This window comes from Canis aureus, chromosome 8 (assembly GCF_053574225.1).
Source record: "Canis aureus isolate CA01 chromosome 8, VMU_Caureus_v.1.0, whole genome shotgun sequence".
Classification (NCBI taxonomy): domain Eukaryota; kingdom Metazoa; phylum Chordata; class Mammalia; order Carnivora; family Canidae; genus Canis; species Canis aureus.
Window position 1 is genome coordinate 41,053,035 of NC_135618.1, and position 19,388 is coordinate 41,072,422.

A 19,388-nucleotide genomic window follows, 5' to 3' on the forward strand; every position below is an offset into this window, starting at 1 on the left:
CTGTATTTCACGTATGCGACAAGAAAGATCGTGGACTGTGTTGGGAGGTGAAGTCCACGCCATGGTGTTTGCTCTTGGCCGTGTGTGTGCTTGCTTGTCAGGGTGCTTCGATGGCAAGCAGCAGAAGCTGCCTCTGTGTCACTTACGTCAGAAAGCCTTCTGAAAGAAGGATGGGGCCGTTAGAGTCACAGGAAAAGCCGAGCAGCCAGTCCCTGGGGACCCCTCGCCCCCAGTCCATTCCATGAGATGGTTCCATCCCTGTGTGTACACGCTCCCGGTTGGGATACCCAGCATGTGCATGTGGTCCTGCTCCCAACCTGGAATGGGGGAAAGGTGCTCTCCAAAGGAGGGGCCTGGGTGGGCAGAAGGGGGTTGAGCAGACAAATGGGTGCCCCCACCCTGTGGTCACTTGTGGGGAGGGTTGGGCCGAGGCTGCACTTCCGTTTGGTGACCTCTGTTCATAGTATAGTCCCTTGGCTGTCATTTTGCAAATTTGCAGATGTGCTGAATCAGGCCTGCAGTTTGGGTTCCCAACTCCCAGTGAGGTCAGTTGTCCTGGGGGCACACTTGGCTCCTCAGCCAGTCTGAAGTACCACATGGGGCATCCCCTGTCCTCCCTTAGAGCATCAGGAGCTTACGTTCCAGCTTGTCAGCGTGTGGCACAGTGGACATGGCAGGAGTGGTGGCAGGCGCAGAGGGTGTGGTAGGTGGCCACTCGGGCCTGTCTGGTGTGGACTTATCCTGAGACTCCTTCCTCGTCTTTGCCTTCTCTGATTATCACCTCAGCTTGTGTGTTCTCAAAATCAGCTCACTTCGTCTTTTATGTTTTTTTTTTTTAATGCAATAGAATACACGTAAAATTTAGCATTATGACATTTAGCATTGTCCTGAAAGCCTATCTCTGTAGTTCCAGAACATTTTTGTCACTCACAGCAGGAAATTCTGCACCATTAAGAGATCACTCCCATTTTCCCTTCTGTTACATGTTTTTTTTTTTTTTTTAATTAAAAATAATCTTTTAGGACACCTCGATGGTTCAGTGGTTGAGCGTCTGCCTTTAGCTCTGGGCGTGATCCCGGGGTCCTGGGATCGAGTCCTGCACTGGGCTATGCACAGGGAGCCTGCTTCTCCTTCTGCCTGTGTCTCTGTGTCTCTCATGAATAAATTTTTTAAATCTTAGAAAAAAAATTTTTTTTTTTTTTTAGAGAAGGAGAGAGAGTGCGAGTAGGAGAGGGGCAGAAGGAGAGGGAGAGAGAATCCCAAGCAGAAACCCTGCTCAGTTTTCAGCATGGAGCCTGACTCCGTGCTCCATCCCACGACCCTGAGATTATGACCTGAGCCGAAATCAGGAGTGGGTCACTCACCTGACTGCACTACCCAGGCACCCCTATTACCTGTATGTTTGTTTATTTGTTTGTTTCTTTCCTTCTTTCTTTTTTTTTTTTTAAAGTAAGCTCTAGTCGGGGCTTACCTCACGACCCTGAGATCAGGAATCACGTACTCTACCAATACAGACAGCCAGACACCCTGTTACATATATTTTTAAATGGAAATTTTATCAGTTATACTGTAGTTGGGAAACTGCTAAGCCTTGCCATAGATAGAAGGTCCCGGAAGTTAAGCTTTCCGGAGAACAAGGTGTCATTCCATCCTCTCACGGTGTTGCTGCCTGCTAGAGGTGCTAAAGCAGACGTTGGCAGGTGTTAGAGGCCTGACAGACGTCAGGCACCAAACCCAGATTTTTCCTCAACCAGGGCTTCTCAGGCTCAGTGCTGTTGACCCTTGGTGCCCGGGCCATCTCCGTGGTGAGGGCCGTCCCATGCACTGTGGGATGTCGAGGACCCCTGGCCTCTACCTGCCAGGTGTCAGGAGCTCCCCCTGACAACCAGGGACGTCTCCAGACACAACTAGGTGTCCCCAGTCCAGCCACCCTTTAGCCATTTCCCCTGGACTTGCCTATTTACACTTGATCTGAGCCAAAAGGCCGAGAAGTGATGGACTTGCCTATTTAAAGATCACAGTGGTAATGCCTGCTTGTGGTAAATGTGCAAACTATACAGAATTTGTGAGGCAAAACACCCCCCAGTTGAATCTCCTTCTCCAGAGGTACTGCTTCTGACAATTTAGAGTATATATTCCAGACTTTTTCCCCACATGCATTTGTTTGTTGTAAAGATGTGGTCGTGCTGTACAAATATTATCCTGTAGTTATTTTAAGCATCTCACCAAGATAGAATTCCCATACTGCACAATTTACCCTTTATTTATTTATTTTTATTTCATTTATTTATTTATTTATTTATTTGTTTGTTTGTTTGTTTATTTTTACAATTTACCCTTTAAACTGCACAGTTTGGGGTTATTTACCAGATAGATGATCCCTGACTTAAGATGGTTCGACTTGCGGGATCCCTGGGTGGCGCAGCGGTTTGGCGCCTGCCTTTGGCCCAGGGCGCGATCCTGGAGACCCGGGATCGAATCCCATGTCAGGCTCCCGGTGCATGGAGCCTGCTTCTCCCTCTGCCTGTGTCTCTGCCTCTCTCTCTCTCTGTGTGTGACTATCATAAATAAAAAAAAAAAAAAAAAAAAAAAAAGATGGTTCGACTTATGTGATTTTTCAACTTCACAATGGTATAAAAGTGACAGGCACTCAGTAGAAACTGTACTTCAAATTTTGAAGCTGCCTCCTCTGCTGGGCTGGCGGTGCATGGCTCGGTCGGCCCCATGGTCATGAGCATCGGCGACTGGCAGACTGACCAGGGCTGTCTCTCCTGCCATTCTGTTTTTCCCTCTCAGTACAGTGTCCAGTACATTCCATGAGTTGCTCAGCGCTCTTTTACGGAATAGGCTTTGTGTGAGGTGATTTTGCCCAGCCGCAGGCTGCTGTAAGTGTTCTGAGCATGTGCCTTAAATGCATTTTCTACATCTGATGTTTTTAACTTACAAGGGGTTTCTCAAGATGTAACCTTATTGTAAGTTGAAGAAGATCTGTATTCAGACTTGTGCAGCCATCACCACCACTGAACTCCAGGGCATTTTTATCACCCCCAGAAGAACCGCTGTGCCCATCAGCAGGCACTCCCCAGCCCTCCCTCCAGCCCCTGGCCGCCGCTCATCTCCTTTATCGCCCACTTTGGATTTGCCTATTCTGGATGTTTCATAGCAACAGGGTTGTACAGTATGTGGCCTTTTGTGGTTGGCTTCTGTCACTGAGCACCGTATCTTCATCTGTGTTGTAGCAGGTGCTGGTACTTTGTTCCATTTTGTGTCTCATAATAGTCCACTGTGTGGTTGGACCACGTTTTGTGTATGTTTGTCAGTGGGATGGGCATTCAGGTTGTCTCCAGCTTTGGGTGGTTACAAATAACGCTGTACAAATTTTTGTCTACAAATTTTTGCGTGGATGTATGTTTTCATTTCTTTTGGCTGTGATTTGCTTTTTAATTTAATTAACTTATGTTTTTTTAAGATTTTATTTACTTATTCATGATAGACAGAGAGAGAGAGAGAGAGAGGCAGAGACACAGGCAGAGGGAGAAGCAGGCTCCATGCACCGGGAGCCCGACCTGGGACTCGATCCAGGGACTCCAGGATCACACCCTGGGTGCTTAAACGGCTGAGCTACCCAGGCTGCCCTAATTAACTTATTTTTTTAAATTATTTATTTTAGAGTGGGGCAGGAGCAGACTGGGAGGGAGAAGTAGAAAAGCAGACTCCCTGCTGAGCCCTCAGGACCCTGAGATCACAACCTGAGCTGAAACCATGCGTCAGCCACTTAACCAACTGAGCTACCCACCCCTCGACTTTAATTTTTTTTTTAATATTTTATTTATTTATTCACGAGAGAGAGAGAGAAAGAGAAAGAAAGAGAGAGAGAGGCAGAGACACAAGCAGAGGGAGAAACAGGCTCCATGCAGGAAGCCTGATGCGGGACTCGATCCTGGGTCTCCAGGATTATGTCCTGGGCCGAAGGCCGGCGCTAAACAGCTGAGCCACCCGGGCTGCCCCCCCCCCCCACTTTAATTTTATTTTTTAAAGACTTTTTAATAGTAGTTTCGGGTTTGCAGCACAATTAAGATGAAAGCAGAGATTTCCCATATACCACCTGTCCCCACAGGTGCATAACTTATTTACTGAATCATGCTGTGGACATCTTAGAGATGTCCTAGTGGCTGGAGTGGCTTCTTTGCTGGTTTTCCCTACCAAACCCATCACAGGCTTACATTTATGTTAGTGAGAACCACATCCCCCTCCTCTTCCGTCCTTTGCCCTTTCCCTATTTCCTGGTGTCCATCTGGCCTATGGCTTGCAAAGATCCTCATCTGGAAGCTCCTTATAGCGGGAGAGCCCGAGGGTCCCGTGACACGAGGCTCCCACTCGTGCTCATGTCGGGGCAGAGCGAGGTCTGAGCTGGAAAGCCTGGGTGTGGCTGTTGCCAGTCTTTCTCCTGACCTGGGCAGCCACTATTCCCTAAGAAAAGCCTCTCTAAAGGCTCCTGGATGGCCCAGTCAGTTAAATGTCTGCCTTCAGCTCAGGTCATGATCCCAGGTCCTGGGATCGAGTGCTACATCAGGTTCCCTGCTCAACTTGCAGTCTGCTGCTCCCTCTCCTGCTGCAGCTCCCCCTGCTTGTGTGCACGCCTTCTTTCTGTCACTCTTTCTTTCTGTCAAACAGGTAAATCTGTAAAAAAGAAAAAAAAAGAAAAGCCTCTCTTCCTGCATTAAAAAGGAATGTCTCCCTCAGAGACACAGGGTGGGCGGAAGTCTCTGTCCTCCCCCAGTGTACTTAGCTCCAACGAGTGACCTGGGTGCTGAGCTCTGGGGAGCAGGAATCTTAGGGGAGATGCTCCTTGCTCCCTGAGTCCCCACACTCCCTGCTTCTTCCTGTGGGATGCAGCTGTGGCACCAGCTGCAGATGCACGGGCAGGGTCACGGGGTGGCAGGTGAGGGGTGACAGCTCCTTGGGTGGAGGCTTGGCGTGCCTGGATGTTCCAGGGCAGTGCAGAGCCTGGGCCCTGGTGCCCAGGGAGGCTGGGGTCATTTCCCTTCTTGTCTGTCATGGTCTTCTGGCCTCAAACTGGGCCAGCCAGGGCTGATCTTCTCTCAGGCTTTGCTGAGTCAGTTGAAGGAATACGGAGGGTAGGACGCTGCCCTGGGCTCCCTGGACATGGTCACTGAGCTGTTAGTGGGAGGCGCGAGTGAGCCTGCTGCCACAGAGCCTTCAAATGGCATCTGTGTCAGGACTTTTGGTTGAGTGACAGAAAAAAACACACCTCAGTATGACTTAGAAAGGAAAACCAGGAATTTATTGGCATAGATTCTGAAAAAGCCGGATGGACGCCTTGGGCTTTCCTCCTGAGGCCCAAGTCGTCAGGACAGAGTCGCTCCATCTCTGCTGGCCTCAGGCTGGCGCTCTGCAGACCTCGGGGTGCGATGTAGTCTTGGCCTGGGTCCCCTGGGTCCGTCCTAGGCTGCGTACTCTCCTCTCTCGCTCTGGCTCCCAGTTGAGGCAGGTGCACGCTGTCCTCTGGCCAGACCACACGGATCCAGGTAGGACTGAGGTCGCTCCCAAATTTTTCCCCAAGGAAAGTTGGGGTGCTGCCCACCTGAAGAGGGTTCCTGGATGCTAGACATTAGCCATCTGCACCTTTGCTCAGACTTGTTAAGAGCAGTCTCGAGATTAGAAGCACCAAGAGTGTCTGGGGCAGTAGCATGGCCTTTCCCAGGAGCGGGGAGCACATAGGCGGGCAAGGCCTGGAGGTGACCCTAGCCCGTTGCTCTCTCTCCATGAAGCATTGGGCAAGTTGTGCCACCTCTGTGGGCCTTGGTTTCCCATCTGCCCACTGGAGGTAGAAACAGTCCCTCTCTGTAGGGTGGCGGCAGGTGCATGAGGTCAGGTGTGCAGAGTGCTCACTGAACACGCTCTGTCTGTTGTGAGCCCCGTGTGCCAGCGGGACAGGAGAGGAGGGCTGGGGTCACTGCCTGCTGGTGGAGCCACCGCACATGCCTCCTCAGACTGGTGTCTATTATCCAAGCACCAGCAAAACACCGACTGGCAGCTGGTGCTGAGGCTGCACTCAGGGTGCAAGGGAAGAAGAAAAAGCAAGTCACTTGTGGCTTCTCAGGGCACTCCGTTGTGCCCTCCAACCCCCAGCAGCACTGGGGATTGTGGTCCAGCAACTGGCCAGAAGTGCAGGCGTGGGGTGGGCTCTGTGCACACAGCTCTGCTCCCTGTCAGGCTCTTACCTGAACCCTCCCTTTTCTGGGCTGAATTACAGCCCTCATAAGGGCAGTGCCTGCACGTCCCCCAGCGTTGACATTATCAGGATAACTTTAGGGCAGTAGTGGCAAGATGGCCCCCCGTGCCCCGACTTAGGGTGGGGAGGGCAGAAACAGGCTCACAGAGGGACCCCTGTCCCCTGGGTAGCTGTGGATGACCGTATCTCCTGTCTTAGGTGGTCACTTCTCCCACGCCCCACGGGTCACCCCAGAACAAGGCAGGAGTGCAGTGAGGGACCCCTCCCTCTTCAGTCTGGATTTCTGTAGTATAGCCCTCTACCCTGAGGCTGCAGCAAGCATGAGGCCTGGCAGGGGCCTGGGGGGCCCAAACACGTCGTCCGCCTCCCTGCATGCAGAGTCCTGCGTTCCTGGGAATCCATGCCTTGTGCGTCTCTGTGAGGCCCTCCCAGACCACCTTCCTCCTCAGCTCTGCCGCCTGAACGTGTGGAGCTTTGCGTGGCTGGTGCTCACTGTGTGTCTTCTCAGCTACCACGTGCACAACGCACCACTTTTACCCCATCTCACAGACAGAGAAACTGAGGCTTGGGTGGTGGAGTCAGATTCCATCCCAGTACCTGGCCCCTCCCGGTCCCTCCTCCACTGACAATCTGGGACCCAGAGGCAGTTTCTGGGCCTCCTCTTGCAGCCCTGCCTGGGGTGTCCTCAGCTGGTCTCCTCTGCCCTGTGGGTCCTGTCCTGGCTTGTGACCCCTGCTGGGGAGCGGATGTGGAGATTGTGCCCAGGTAGACAGGTGTGGGGAGGAGAGCGGCCTTTGGCCGGGGAGCAGCCTGGAGCCACAGAGTAGGAAAAGTGCGAGCAGGTTTCTTCTTGCGCTCACCTGTGCGCCACATTGTGGCCACTTGCCTTCTGCTCTTGGTGGGGACAAGCCAGGCACCTTTCTTCACAAGGCCGAACACCGGGTCGCCCGGAGCTCAGATGCCGTCCATTGGTGTGCGTGGAAGCCTGAAGCGGGGCAGCCCAGGCGTCCCTTGGCAGGCAGGTTGGAGAGTGGGGTCTGGGCAGGCAGCAGAGGGGTGCAGCGAGGGCAGCCTCGGAAACACGGTGCGTGATGAAGGAAGCCAGACAGGAAAGTTAGGTGCTGGGAGGTCCTGCTCCTGTGAAATGTCAGACCAGGTGAATCTGTGGACACAAAGTAGAGTGGGGCTGACCCCGTGGGGAGGGCTGGGGTGATGGGGTCGGGGTTCCCATGGGCATGAGGAGAGGGCTCTGGATGGTGGTGATGGTTAACCTGGCCTTACAGATGTACTTGATGCCGCTCAGTTACACAAATTGCCATTTTAATCACTTTTACCTATTTTGCCAAAAGAGAAAAAAAAAAGGTACAGCTGGCTATCTTCCCTCACCGTTTCGTCTGTCTTCGTGAGCTCTGCCGTGATGCCATCCTCACCGCGCCTCCTCCCTCCAGCTCAGTCTGACTGTTCTCGCCTCCTTTTCTCCTCAGTTGAACTTTGACCTGGACCGAGGTGTGTTTCCAGTGGTCATCCAGGCCGTGGTGGATGAAGGAGATGGTGAGCGGCCTTTCCTTGTCCATCTCCCTTCTGTCGTGGACCCTTCTCACCTCATTCAGCAGGGAGGACTTTATTCCCGAAGTGATGAAAGACGTTGGCTCAGCCCACTTAGCGCATTTGGGGCCATGAGTTCAAGCCCGGAGCCGGCCGGCTGCTGGGTTCTGGCGTCCACCCCCCGTGGGATGATGGAAGACAGCAGAGAAGGGCACAGAGCAGGGCGGGCCGGGAGCTGTGGCTGTCAGCATGTCAGGCCACGCTGATGGGCTGGCTCGAGGCCCTTTCTCCTGCCAGGCTTGCTGGGTCTCTCCGTTGCTGCTACTGTAGGCTGCGGACCCCCCGGCCTAGGGCATGGGACCCCTCCCAGCCGAGTCCTTGCTTCTCAACTGTGTCTGAATGTCCCTCCGTGCAGAGCCAGCAGTGGGCACTTTGAGGTGGCTCTGGAGGAGGTGTGGCCAGAGGGAGCAGCAGGCCCCCCAGGCAGAGGAAGGCAAGCTGAGGACGATCCCCCCATGGGTTTTGGGCTCTCCAGCTGAGAATATTGGGAAGCAGCAGCTAAGAAAGAGAGAAGCTGAGTAGGGGGCAGAAGAGGGGTTGAGGCCAGTTCTGACCGCTCCCTCCTCTCTCTCCCGGGTAGTTGTGGAAGTGACTGGCCACGCCCACGTGCTCTTGGCCGCCTTTGAAAAGGTAAGTGCCGTCCTGCCCCTTACTGTGCCAGTGACCAGGGAGCATGGGCAGAGGGGTGGTGTTTTGAGACTAGAAGTCTGAACTTGGGGTCCAGGCTGGGCCAGGTGGGCTTAGTGCCAGGGGCTCAGGGCACGTGGCGGGCTTTCCAGTTACTCTGGGCTCCAAGGGGCTGCGCCTTGAGGAAGGCTTTTCAAAGGGTATCTGGTGTGCCCAGAGGGGCAGAGAGAAAAGACCTCCAGGCCCTCCTGGAGTCCCTGAGTTGGGGGTGCCTCACATACTAGGAGGTCGTTTACGTGCAGGAATTCACATTACCTTCAGCCTGATGTGTATTTGAACTTAGGTGTTTGCCCCTTTCTTCCATGCAGACCCAAGTCCCCAGTTTCCCCAGCTGTTCTTGCTTGTGGCCATGTTACGTGGGGTGCAGTGAGAATGGTCAGCCCCACCATTGTCTCTGCGTTAGGATGTCGTGGGGCCTGGGGACGGTCCCATTTGCCAGTCACTGCTGTTCATGGGGCCAGGCAGTTGTGTGTTCATGCAGCAAGCAAGTGCCTGGCTGTGTTGGGAACAGATCCCTTGCTCACCGAGCCCCTTGCTGGAGGTGGTGGGGTGCATCCCCTGCTTGAGAATGTCATGACTGACAGCCCCACTCCCCAAGGCCCTTTGACCTTGGCCTGTACTCTGCAGATTGTAAAGTGTTTCCAGCACCAGCCTGTGGCCTGGCTGGATGAGGATCAGGGACCCTGGGAGGAAACCAGGCTCAGGCTGCTTCTTCTGGACTTAGCACCACATGTGGGCATCCTGCTGACCCCTCGTTTCCTCAGCCCGGTGTGTGCACACGCAGCCTGGAGAGGGTGGGGGTGGTGCCCAGCTCCTGCCTGTGATCTGGGTCTTTCCAGACTTCCCAGGGAGTGAGGACAGCTGGGCCCAAGGCCCCTTTGGCACATGTGTCCCGTGCTCCCCTGGCCCCTGGGCTGTGGTGGCGCTGAGCGCCCAGGGTAGAGGTTGGGTGTCTCCCTCGCCAGCTGCGCTCCCGAAGCCCGGCCTTGTTGGAAGAGGTGGTAACTGTACTGTGTGCTTCTGTGGTGAGCGGGGGGTGATGGCAAATTCTGTCTGCGCTTCCAGTTTAGAGCCCAGTGAGAAACTGCTTTCTCTCTGGAGTCCAACCCACTGAAAATGCTGAGTGCTGGTCTCAGTTGACTCCGAGGGGTGACTTAACTGGTGGCTTCATGAGTCTCGGATCTCATACCTTCATGAACCTCGAACTTTGGATGGTGTGTCTCCCCAGATGCCACCCAGCACATTCACCGTTTACCTTCTTTAGTTCTCAGAGTTTTTAGGACTTTGGGCTTTCCTTATACATATGCGTGTGCACAGTCTTCTCAGTGAAGCCAAGCCCTTTGGGGTTAGAAGTGGGCTGTGTCACTTCTTGCCGTCCAGGTACTGCTGCTTGCTGTTGGGGGGCTCTGGTCCCTGTCAGAACTTGCCCAGTGGTCATAAACCTGACTGAGCTTGAGAACTGCCTGGAGAGTTGGGTTACCTGGGTCAGGCGGTACTCCCTGTAGTTTCAAGGCCCAGTCAGAGGGCCACGTTTGGAGAGACCTGGCCGGGCCCTGTCCTTCCGCTGTGGATGTGGAATGGCTGAGGAAGGGCCTTCAGCCTGCCAGGCGGGGCTGCTAAGTGGTACCAGCTTGTAACTCTGTGTCTTTCTCCTTGGTAGCACGTCGATGGCAGCTTCTCTGTGAAACCTTTAAAGCAGAAGCAAATTGTAAGTCTGGTAGGAGAAACATTGTGACCTCTTTTGATATTAAAGGCCCTCAAACACACTCAATGTCCAGAGTTGTCATCTGGGCTCTGGAAAGTCCGAATCTGCCCCTCTGTGCATGCGTGCGCCCGCCACATCCCAGTATTGACTCGTAGCCCAAGTTTCGCCCAGCTCGGTGAGGAGGGTTCGACCTCCTTAGGGCTAGGTGGGAAATGCAGCTCAGACTGCTTTTGAGCACGGTGACGTGTGGTCACACTCGTGCAGCTGTGATGGGTGGTTCAAAGTGGCTTTTCCCTGGGGAGGGGGAGGGTAGGTGGAGAGGGTATGCTTGCCTGGCCCGAGTGGAGGTTGGCTCCATGCCCCTCGGTGAGCAGAACCTTGGGCCCCCAGCCCCTGCCCTTCTGCCTGTGTCACTCACTGGGCTGGGCTGGGCCAGGTATGCTCCTCCTGGCCCCGGGCCCACTCGCTGAGGTGCAGGTGGGCAGAATTTCAAACCACACCTGCTCTGGGACCCAGGCCTGGCCCCTGGGAAGTGGTGTTGGGCCAGGGGGGTGCAGCGGGGCTTCCGAATGGGGCCGGCCAGTGCCCGGATACCTCTGTGTTCTCTAGGTGGACCGGGTCAGCTACCTGCTGCAGGAGATCTACGGCATCGAGAACAAGAACAACCAGGAGACCAAGGTTTGCGCTGGTGGCGACCTTGGCTGGGACTGTGGGTGGACCTCACTCTCATCTTCCCTTCCACCTGCCCGGGAGCCGGCTCCTGGAGGGGCTTGCCTGAAACCCCCAGCCCTGGCCCTGGCCCTGGCCCCGTGGGCTAGTCCCCTGTGTGCCTTCCCCAGGGGGCCCCAGGACCCCAGACTCCAGGTTTCTTTAACTTTTCAAAGGCTTTCACAGAGAAGGGCAACCTGGGTGGCTGGGTCAGTGAATGTGCAGCCCTTGATCTTGGGATTGTAAGTTTGAGCCCCATGTTGGCTGTTGAGATTACTTAAAGATCATAATAATAGTAATGAATGAATAAATAGAAGAGTTAACAGAGCCTATGGGGCATTTTATTCTTTTTCCAACAAATTCCCTGGCTTATTAACATCTTTGGGTTGCCAGCCATTGTGTGGACAGGGACAGCCTGGTGTGTGGGGCCCCTTCCCACCCCCTTGGGGTGAGCTCTAGTGGCCCCCGCCAGCGGCACCCCCCCCCCCCAGGCCCCCAGCCCCGAGCCCTCTGCACACCTGTGGCCAAAGCGTGTGGCTGACGGAGCTGTGGTCTGGCGAGCATCGGCCTGTGCCTTTGTCATCATTTGAAAGGCACGAGTGACACTGCCATCTCTTAAACGTTTCTGGAAGTCTTAAACGCAAGCCTCTGTGACAGCTGGGACCGGCTGAAAGCCGGAAGTCAGGGCACTTTGGTCAGGCCCTTAGTCTCGGAGTGTTCTCTGCGTGCTTCATGTGTCAGCACCCCCTTCCACAAACAGCCTGGTGGTATGTGTTGTCACCTTCAGTGGCCATGTGGCGTCTGTCATGCCTGTTCAGTGCCCTGATTTTACAGATTGCACACAAGCAGCATTGCCGTTTGGAAACCAAGGGGCAAGGCTGGGTTCCGGTAAAACTTGATTTACAGAAACAGCTGGTGGGGCTGTAGTTTGCTCTTTTACAGGGTTGTCGTCTCTTGATCCAGACACTCATTTTGATTAGACAAGGTGGACTTGTCTGATTTTTTTCAGTTTCAACCCAGTATGTGGGCACCCTCTGTAAGACATGCCTGTACTGTGGCCTTTCCACGCTGCTCTGTGGTTCTGGGGAATAGGAGGAAACCTGGGTTTTCTTGGTTTGGTGTGTGTGTTGGGGGCAGGCACGAGCCGGGTCTGAGCTCTGGGCCGTGTCCCCTGAAGATGGGAACACCTCCCTGCCCTGGCCTCTGCCTGTGGCCCTGGGGAGCCCGCTGACACTCGGACCCTCCGTGTCCCCGCAGCCCTCGGACGAGGAGAATAGCGACAACAGCAACGAGTGTGTGGTGTGCCTGTCGGACCTGCGGGACACGCTGATCCTGCCCTGCCGGCACCTCTGCCTGTGTAACTCGTGTGCGGACACGCTGCGCTACCAGGCCAGCAACTGCCCCATCTGCCGGCTGCGTGAGTGGGGCCAGGGCTAGGGGGCTGCGGGCTGTCGCCTCCCGCCCTGGGCACAGCGAGTGGGACGTGTACTTGGTGCAGGTGGTCGGTACCCCTGGCAACCGTGCTGGCACATGTGCGGCTCACGTCCCCGAACATTAGACTTCGGGAGTTAACGGCAGGAACGGTGCCAGGGCAGGTGCTTGCCGTGAACTTGGAACGGGACAGAAAGTGGCCTGTGAATCACACCTTTAAGTGTTACGTGGACAATATTTTGATGTAAAAAAACAGTCCTGGTGAGGTGGACAGCCGACAGGAGTTCGTTTCCAGGAGCACTCCAGATGTTTTCTCAAAGTTAATTCTGAATCAGGTGTTCGTCCTCCAGTGGAAGGAATCCAGACATTCTCAGGGCAGAAGATCCCGCTGGATCGAAATGAGCGTCCAGCCAGTGGGCGGGTCCCAGCAGTGAAGGGCCAGGGCTGTAGGGGGAGAGCCCGCCCTGGACTCCGGGGGTTTTCAGTTGTCGGGAGCTGACGGCTTTTTGGAGAAAGTCTTTGTGCCATTTCACACCTTGGTGTGCCTGTCAGCCTCCGGGGCAGCCTGGGGGTACCCGTGCCTCAGCCCGCGCTCCTGTACCAGCATCCGGCTGTGTGGCCCGGACTGCTTTACACGCTTGTCTCGTCAGTATCTTGGGGCTCAGAGGGAGCCTGTCCAGGGTCACAGCTGGTAAGGGGCAGGGTTGGGTCTAAACTAGTGGTGAGGTGTGTGCAGGGGTCGTGGGGTAGGCTGAGCGTGTGGAAGTGGAGGGGGAGGCTGTGGGGTCTGGGCGGTCCGGAGTCCAGCCCTGATGAGACCTCAGGGCTTGCAGGGGTGGCCGCAGGGGTCTGTGTGCTGGCCCTAGAGGGACAGGCAGCAGGCCGGGTAGCCTCTCCTGGGTGAGGAACAGGCTGGGAGCAGGAGCTGAATGCCAGCCTCCCCCAGGGGCCCTGTGTCTGGTGTTCTCGGGTGCGGCATGGTGTGACGGCCCAGGGGCCCAGATGGGCTAGGGCATGGGCCCCTGGCAGGTGTGGGGGACACTTGGGCTGGGTGAGCTGGGCCAGGGCCCTTGTCTCTGAGGCCTGCAGCCTGGGGCAGCCACCGTCAGCGCTAGAGATGTGGGTGTCACTAGCAGGTGCTGGGACAGTGTGCAGCTGTTTACCGTGTGTGACCTGTGCTTTTCATAAACGTTACGCTGTTTTTTTTGTCTTTAAGATTTTATTTATTTATTCATGAGATAGAGAGAGAGAGGCAGAGACACAGGCAGAGGGAGAAGCAGGCTCCCTGCAAGGAGCCTGATGTGGGACTCGATCCCAGTACCCTGGGATCACACAGTGAGCCAAAGGCAGATGCTCAACCACTGAGCCCCCCAGGTACCCCAGCATTACACTCTTATTAGGGACACTGATCAGGGTGACCAGTAGCTTGGTCCTAATTTATTTTCCCAATTCTTGCTGCTTCTGGTTTTGTGGTGTAGAGATTGTGCTGTTAGGGACATTCGCATATGTATGTTTGCCTGTCCTTGGTGTAACTTCCGGGAGGAGATACCTGGTCGCCAGGAATGATGCCGCCACCACATTCAAGGGTGTAGTCCCGGGTTTGGCATGTGTGAGGCTGGTGGCACCCTCCCTGCTGCCCTGGAAGCTCCACCTGAACTGGGTAGTGCACTCCTGGGCTCCCGTCTCCCCTCTGGGGCGGTTTGGTGATCACTCTGTTTTGCCTCTGATTTGGAAATGTGGCTTGTCCTAGGACCACTGTGGGTGGGTGGGTGGCCGGTGGCCCCGGGGCTTAAAGGGCCTCCGTGGTTCCGGAACTGGCTGCCCCTTGCCTGATGGGAGCCCTTCCCTCTGCCACAGCTTTCCGGGCCCTTCTGCAGATCCGGGCAGTGAGGAAGAAGCCGGGAGCCCTGTCCCCCGTCTCCTTCAGCCCTGTCCTGGCCCAGAGCATGGACCACGATGAACATTCAGTAAGTGCCTCTTTCTTCTGTGCTGTGGGGTGGAGGCCAGAGAACAGGGGGTTTCTGCAGGAAGCCCCTGCCCATTTTTAGTCTCTCAGTCCGGACGCCCTCAGGCTTTACCCTTGATGTTAGGACAGCTTCGGCTTCCCAGTGGGGCCGCATTGGTCAGAGGCCCTGGGCCTGTGGCCAGAAGGAAGGGCATGGCCAGGCTGTCTGCTTCTCACTGCCTGCCGGCTCTCTGGGCCTCCGTCCTCATCTGGCCGAATGGGGTGACCCAGGCTGGGCCCAGGGAGCCCCGGGTCCTGAGAGTATTGTTGTTTTTGCGGAGAGCAAAGGCCATCTGACGGCACGCAACCCTCCATTGAGTTTGAATGTCTGTCACCATCATTCTACCAGGCCAGATAGCCAGGGCCACCGTATGGGTCCTAGGAGCTGAGTCTCACCCAGTGGGTGACTATGATCTGTCCTCTCTGTCCACTGAGGGGGGCTGCCCAGCCTGGACACAGGAGAGCGCCTTGGCAGCCACCTACCTCACTTGCTTCCTGGGAAACCGCGAGGTGAGCTTGTTGCACGCAAAGGAGGGGAGGCAGACTCAGGCTTCAGGGAGAGAGATGGCTGTCTGGGTCAAGACATCGGCAGAAGATGGAGAGAGATGTAGAGACACAGAGAAGCAGAGACAGACATGGATAGAGATGAGCAGAGACACAGTCACAGAGACATGGGGAGAGACACATGCAGAGAGGCACTGGGAGAGACACAGAGGAGACACAGACGGGGATGGGACTAGAAAAGTAGGTGCCGAGACACGGCAGAGAGGCACAGCAGAGACAGGAGGGGCTGGCCCAGGTCTTGAGCTCCCAGCCCCGCCCCCGCCCGGCCACAGCCATTGTCTGCCGGTGAGTCTGATGTTGGGATTCAGTGATTCTCAGAGGGAAAGGACCCAAACCCTGTGGTTTGCACACCCGCAAGATGGGCTTCTGCGCTGGTGAGTGTCCCATGTTGGGCCTGTGCAGTGTGTGTGAATATTGGGCCAGTGTTTAAAGGCTGGAAATTTTCCATAAGACTCAGATTTCTGGCTTCTCTTTCAAAATCTGAAGGTCTGGTCTTGCAGCTCAAGCTGATGCAAGGCTGCCTTGGAGGTGGGGTCCCCATCACCCCCACTTTTCCAGGCCAGCCACACTGTGTATTTTGCCTGCTGGGCCCCTGTTGGCATCAGGGCTTACTACTCCCGAAACGGCCCTCCAGTGTTATTTAATATTGGGCTTGACTGAGGAACACGGAACATTTTCTCCAGCCATGCAGTTTTAGTAGAGAAGTTAGCAGTGAGATGTGATTTGTTCCTGGGAGAGGAGGGGTGCTCAGGGGTGGACGGTGGGTTTTCTTGTTGCCTGTGTGTGCCCTTCCCAGGCTCTGCCCTGGAGTCTGAGCAGCCGGCCTGACCTTCCCATGTCTGTCCCTCTTATCCAGAGAGTGCCGAGATGGCTCTCACACTACAGGGCGGCCCTGGGTTTGGGTTGTGAGCTTCCCATGCTCCAGAGGGCCGGTGCCTTCCCCTCCAGAGAGTTAAGATAGCCAAATAACGGGCTCTGGTTCTCCACCATGTTCCCTGAATGAGCAATTTGCACCTAGTGGTGTGGAGAACCCAAATTTTCTTCAGTGAGACCTTTACGGTCATTGAGGAATGGGGGTGATTTAGGGCTGATTTTTCTCCCCAGCTTCCTTTAGGAGTTGGACATTGGTGATGAGTTTATGAGACAGTGGCAGACCTCATAGAAGTACGGGGTGGGGTGTCCCTTTCTCGTGCCCAGCGGGGCCCACTTGTGAGGAGCACCTGGCTAGCCTCCTGCCTGTGCTGGCCAGGACCTGCTTCTCGGGGTAACCCAGACGACGGTGGCCAGTGGGACAGGGATGGGCTCTACCAGCGGCATTGCTTCTGGGAGTTGCAAAGATGCCCAGGCCCAGGCCCTACAGAATGTGCACTTGGCCAGGTCCCCAGACCTCATGTGCAGGTTCAGTTTGCCAGGCACAGGCTCACGGCACACCCAGAGGCCAGCAAGCCCGAGACACGCCCCAGCCAGCCAGCTCCAGTGCGGTTTGGGGGATGGCAGTTGTAAAACATATGATTTTTATCTTGACAGTGTCCCTTTAAAAAATCAAAGGCGCACCCCGCCTCACTGGCCAGCAAGAAACCTAAAAGGGAAACAGTAAGTGTGTTTGGCCCTGTGGCCACATCTTTGCCCCACACCCTGATGATTAAACCAATGACAAGTATGGGAAATCATTTTCACCCCAGGCTAACGTGTTTGGTTAATTTAATCTGTCAAATCCACTCTCCCCAGTCCCGGCGTCCCTGCCCAGGAAGGGAGTTTTGTGGAACAAGCAAAGCTCAAGGTCTGTCGGCAAAAAGCCAGTGTCTTGGATCCCCACTGCCAGGCGGCAACAGCGCCGGCCTCGGGCTGCCCCTTCTCGCCAGCTCTGCTTCTGCCCGTGGTCCCCAATGGCCTCGTTTCCCTTTTTTTTCTTGCTGGCAGTGGAATGATGTTGGAGGTGGAACTCACTCACCTTGCTTCTAGTTTTTGCAAACAGTCTTCCTCGCGCTTGCTTGTCATCCTGCATCCCCTGCTCTGTCCACCTTGGATGTTAGCTCTTTGGGTCAAGGACTTGGTTTCCTTGCATTTTCCCTGCATCTCAGGGAGCAGGCGGGAGCCTCTGCCTGGAGCCTCTACTGACCCCCATGGCCCCTCAGCAGAACTTAGAGCGGCGGAGGTCACGGGAGGGCCAACCCAGAGAGAGGCTTTTTTCCTCTTTGGAGGATGAGGAGGTTCAAAGCAATTACTGACCTTTCAGTGGAAGGCAGGCTGGGAGCGGATACAGGGCAGCACGGGCCAGGTGGCCAGGGCACTCGGGGAAGCTCTGCCTGGCCCTTCTGCCTTTCCTGGTCCGCAGGGCTGTTCCGTCCCTGAAAGGCAGCTCTCCCTTCCTCCCAGCAGAGCGGGCAGGCGGGCGGGGGTTCACAGTGGGAGCACTGCAGGGCATTGGTCCCTTGCCTTGTCTAGTGAGAGCGAGGCGGGGGGGCTGTCCTGCCTGCGCAGTGGCCTGGGGGCCTCACGTCTTCAGCACCCGGGCATCTCCCCACACCTTAACTCTAAAGCAGGACTCAGTCTGTTGATTTGCTCCACTCCCAGCAAGGGGAAGACTGGGTCTGAACCAGAGGTGCCCATTAGAAGCACCTGAAACACACGTCACCTCCAGTGGACACTTGTTTCAGGCACACACAGGGTCTCAAGTTGGGCCAGATGCCTGTGCTGGGCAAAGCTCCCCGCGGGGCCAGGCCCTCCCTGGGCTAGAACACACGCTGCTCCACTGGCCTCTCCCGCCTTCGGCATGGCTTTGCTCTCCACCTGCTCCTGAGCCTCCTTTCTCTCTCTGACCCCTCACTCTCCACCTGTGCCAGGCAGGAACAGAAAGCCAGGTAGGGGCTGGCTGAGACCAGGGGTGGGGAGGGCTCCCAGGTGCCCTCTGGAACAGAAAGCCAGGTAGGGGCTGGCCGAGACCAGGGGTGGGGAGGGCTCCCAGGTGCCCTCTTGCCTTCATCTGGGGCACAGAATGGGCATCCAAGGCCGTGTGCTGCGGCTGATGGCCGAGGGAACCTGGGGAGGGTGTCTGATGCTGCTGCGGTGTTCTTGGCGCCCCTCTGAGGGACGGGGATTTAGATCCCTGGAAGGTGGAGTGGACAGGAGATGGTCAGAAGGCAGGTTCTGGGGAGTAGAACGTCCCTGGGGCACAAGCCCAGCGTCTGGGGCTTTGTGGCCCAGGGCAGCGGGCAGGGAGTGTGGCCGGCCTGTCCCTCACCCACCCTTGTCCCCGCAGAGCTCTGACAGCGTCCCACCTGGCTACGAGCCCATCTCCCTGCTGGAGGCGCTCAACGGCCTTCGGGCCATCTCCCCAGCCATCCCATCAGCCCCCCTCTATGAGGAGATCACCTACTCAGGCGTCTCGGATGGCCTGTCCCAGGCCAGTTGTCCACTTGCTGGGATCGATCGAATCCTGGAAAGCAGCCACCAGAAGGGCAAGCCGAGGAGCAGATCCCCTGACAGGTGAGGCTGATGCCAGGATTCCCTCTGGGGGTGGTACGTGGGAACCACCCACCCGCTCTGTGGCGGGGCTTGGGGAAATGCGTGGTGTCGTGGAGGCAGGGCAAAGCCGGGGGGCGCCGGGGTGGCTCAGTTTGTCGTCTGACTTCGGCTCAGGTCATGGTCTCTGAGTCCTAGGATTGGGCTCTGGGCTCAGTGGGGAATTGGTTTGAGATTCTCTCCCTCTCCCTCTGTTCCCCCTCTGCCCCGCCCCATCCCTCTCCATTTGCATGCATTCATGCGGTCTCCCCACCCCCCCATAGACAGATTGATTGATTGATTGATTAATTTTTTGAAAAAGTGCAAAGCAGGTGTATGTGTGGGTTTAGTTTTAGAACTTTTTTTGGGTGATTTCACTAGAATGACTCACAGAATCAGTAGCAGGTTAGGTTATGGATAAAGGTTACAGCAAAGTAGAGAGAGCAAAGCAGCTGGAAAGATGCGCTGGTGGAGCCCAGAGGTGCCCAGCGTCCCACCCCGTCCCAGGCCACACAGGACATGGCGGGAGCCCGTGGAGTCTCAGGGTCGCAGGATTTTCTGGGGGCTGGTCACGTGGGCACATCCTGCTGTGTGAGCAGCAGTGGCAGTCAAACCTGGGCCACCACGAAACCAGGCACATGATGTTGCCCTAGTTATGCCTGAGAAGCAGAGGGTCCAGTCACGATCCCCCTGGACAGTGCGAGACAGGTGACCAGCCTTCTGTGTTAAGCCTCTTTTCACATGTGCTGTTTATTTTATTTTTTAAATTTAAATCTAAGTTAGTTAACCTATAGTGTGTTATTAGATTCAGGGTAGAGGTCGATGACTCACCCGTTGCCTGTAACACCCAGTGCACGTTCCGTCACGTGCCCTTAATGCCCGTCACCCAGTTACCCTGTCCCCCCACTCCCTTCCCTCCAGCAACC

At 55.8% G+C, this 19,388-nt stretch overlaps 1 protein-coding gene across 9 annotated transcripts in view; it reads left to right on the forward strand.

The window, feature by feature from the left end:
- The window catches only part of MGRN1 (mahogunin ring finger 1), a 61,289-nt gene that overhangs the window by 33,587 nt on the left and 8,314 nt on the right, over positions 1 to 19,388 (forward strand). For 4 of the 9 annotated variants that reach the window (XR_013384885.1, XM_077906455.1, XM_077906454.1 and 1 more), the window contains exons 6-14: positions 7,741 to 7,807; positions 8,442 to 8,491; positions 10,209 to 10,256; positions 10,863 to 10,931; positions 12,219 to 12,378; positions 14,250 to 14,359; positions 14,833 to 14,907; positions 16,489 to 16,554; positions 18,221 to 18,447. Coding sequence is in view for 8 of the 9 variants with exons in the window: in XM_077906455.1 (XP_077762581.1) it covers positions 7,741 to 7,807; positions 8,442 to 8,491; positions 10,209 to 10,256; positions 10,863 to 10,931; positions 12,219 to 12,378; positions 14,250 to 14,359; positions 14,833 to 14,907; positions 16,489 to 16,554; positions 18,221 to 18,447 (872 nt within the window). In the remaining variant the exon portion in view is untranslated. The remainder of the gene's footprint in view (positions 1 to 7,740; positions 7,808 to 8,441; positions 8,492 to 10,208; positions 10,257 to 10,862; positions 10,932 to 12,218; positions 12,379 to 14,249; positions 14,360 to 14,832; positions 14,908 to 16,488; positions 16,555 to 18,220; positions 18,448 to 19,388) is intronic. The other 5 variants (XM_077906458.1, XM_077906456.1, XM_077906457.1 and 2 more) reach the window with 3 other exon arrangements.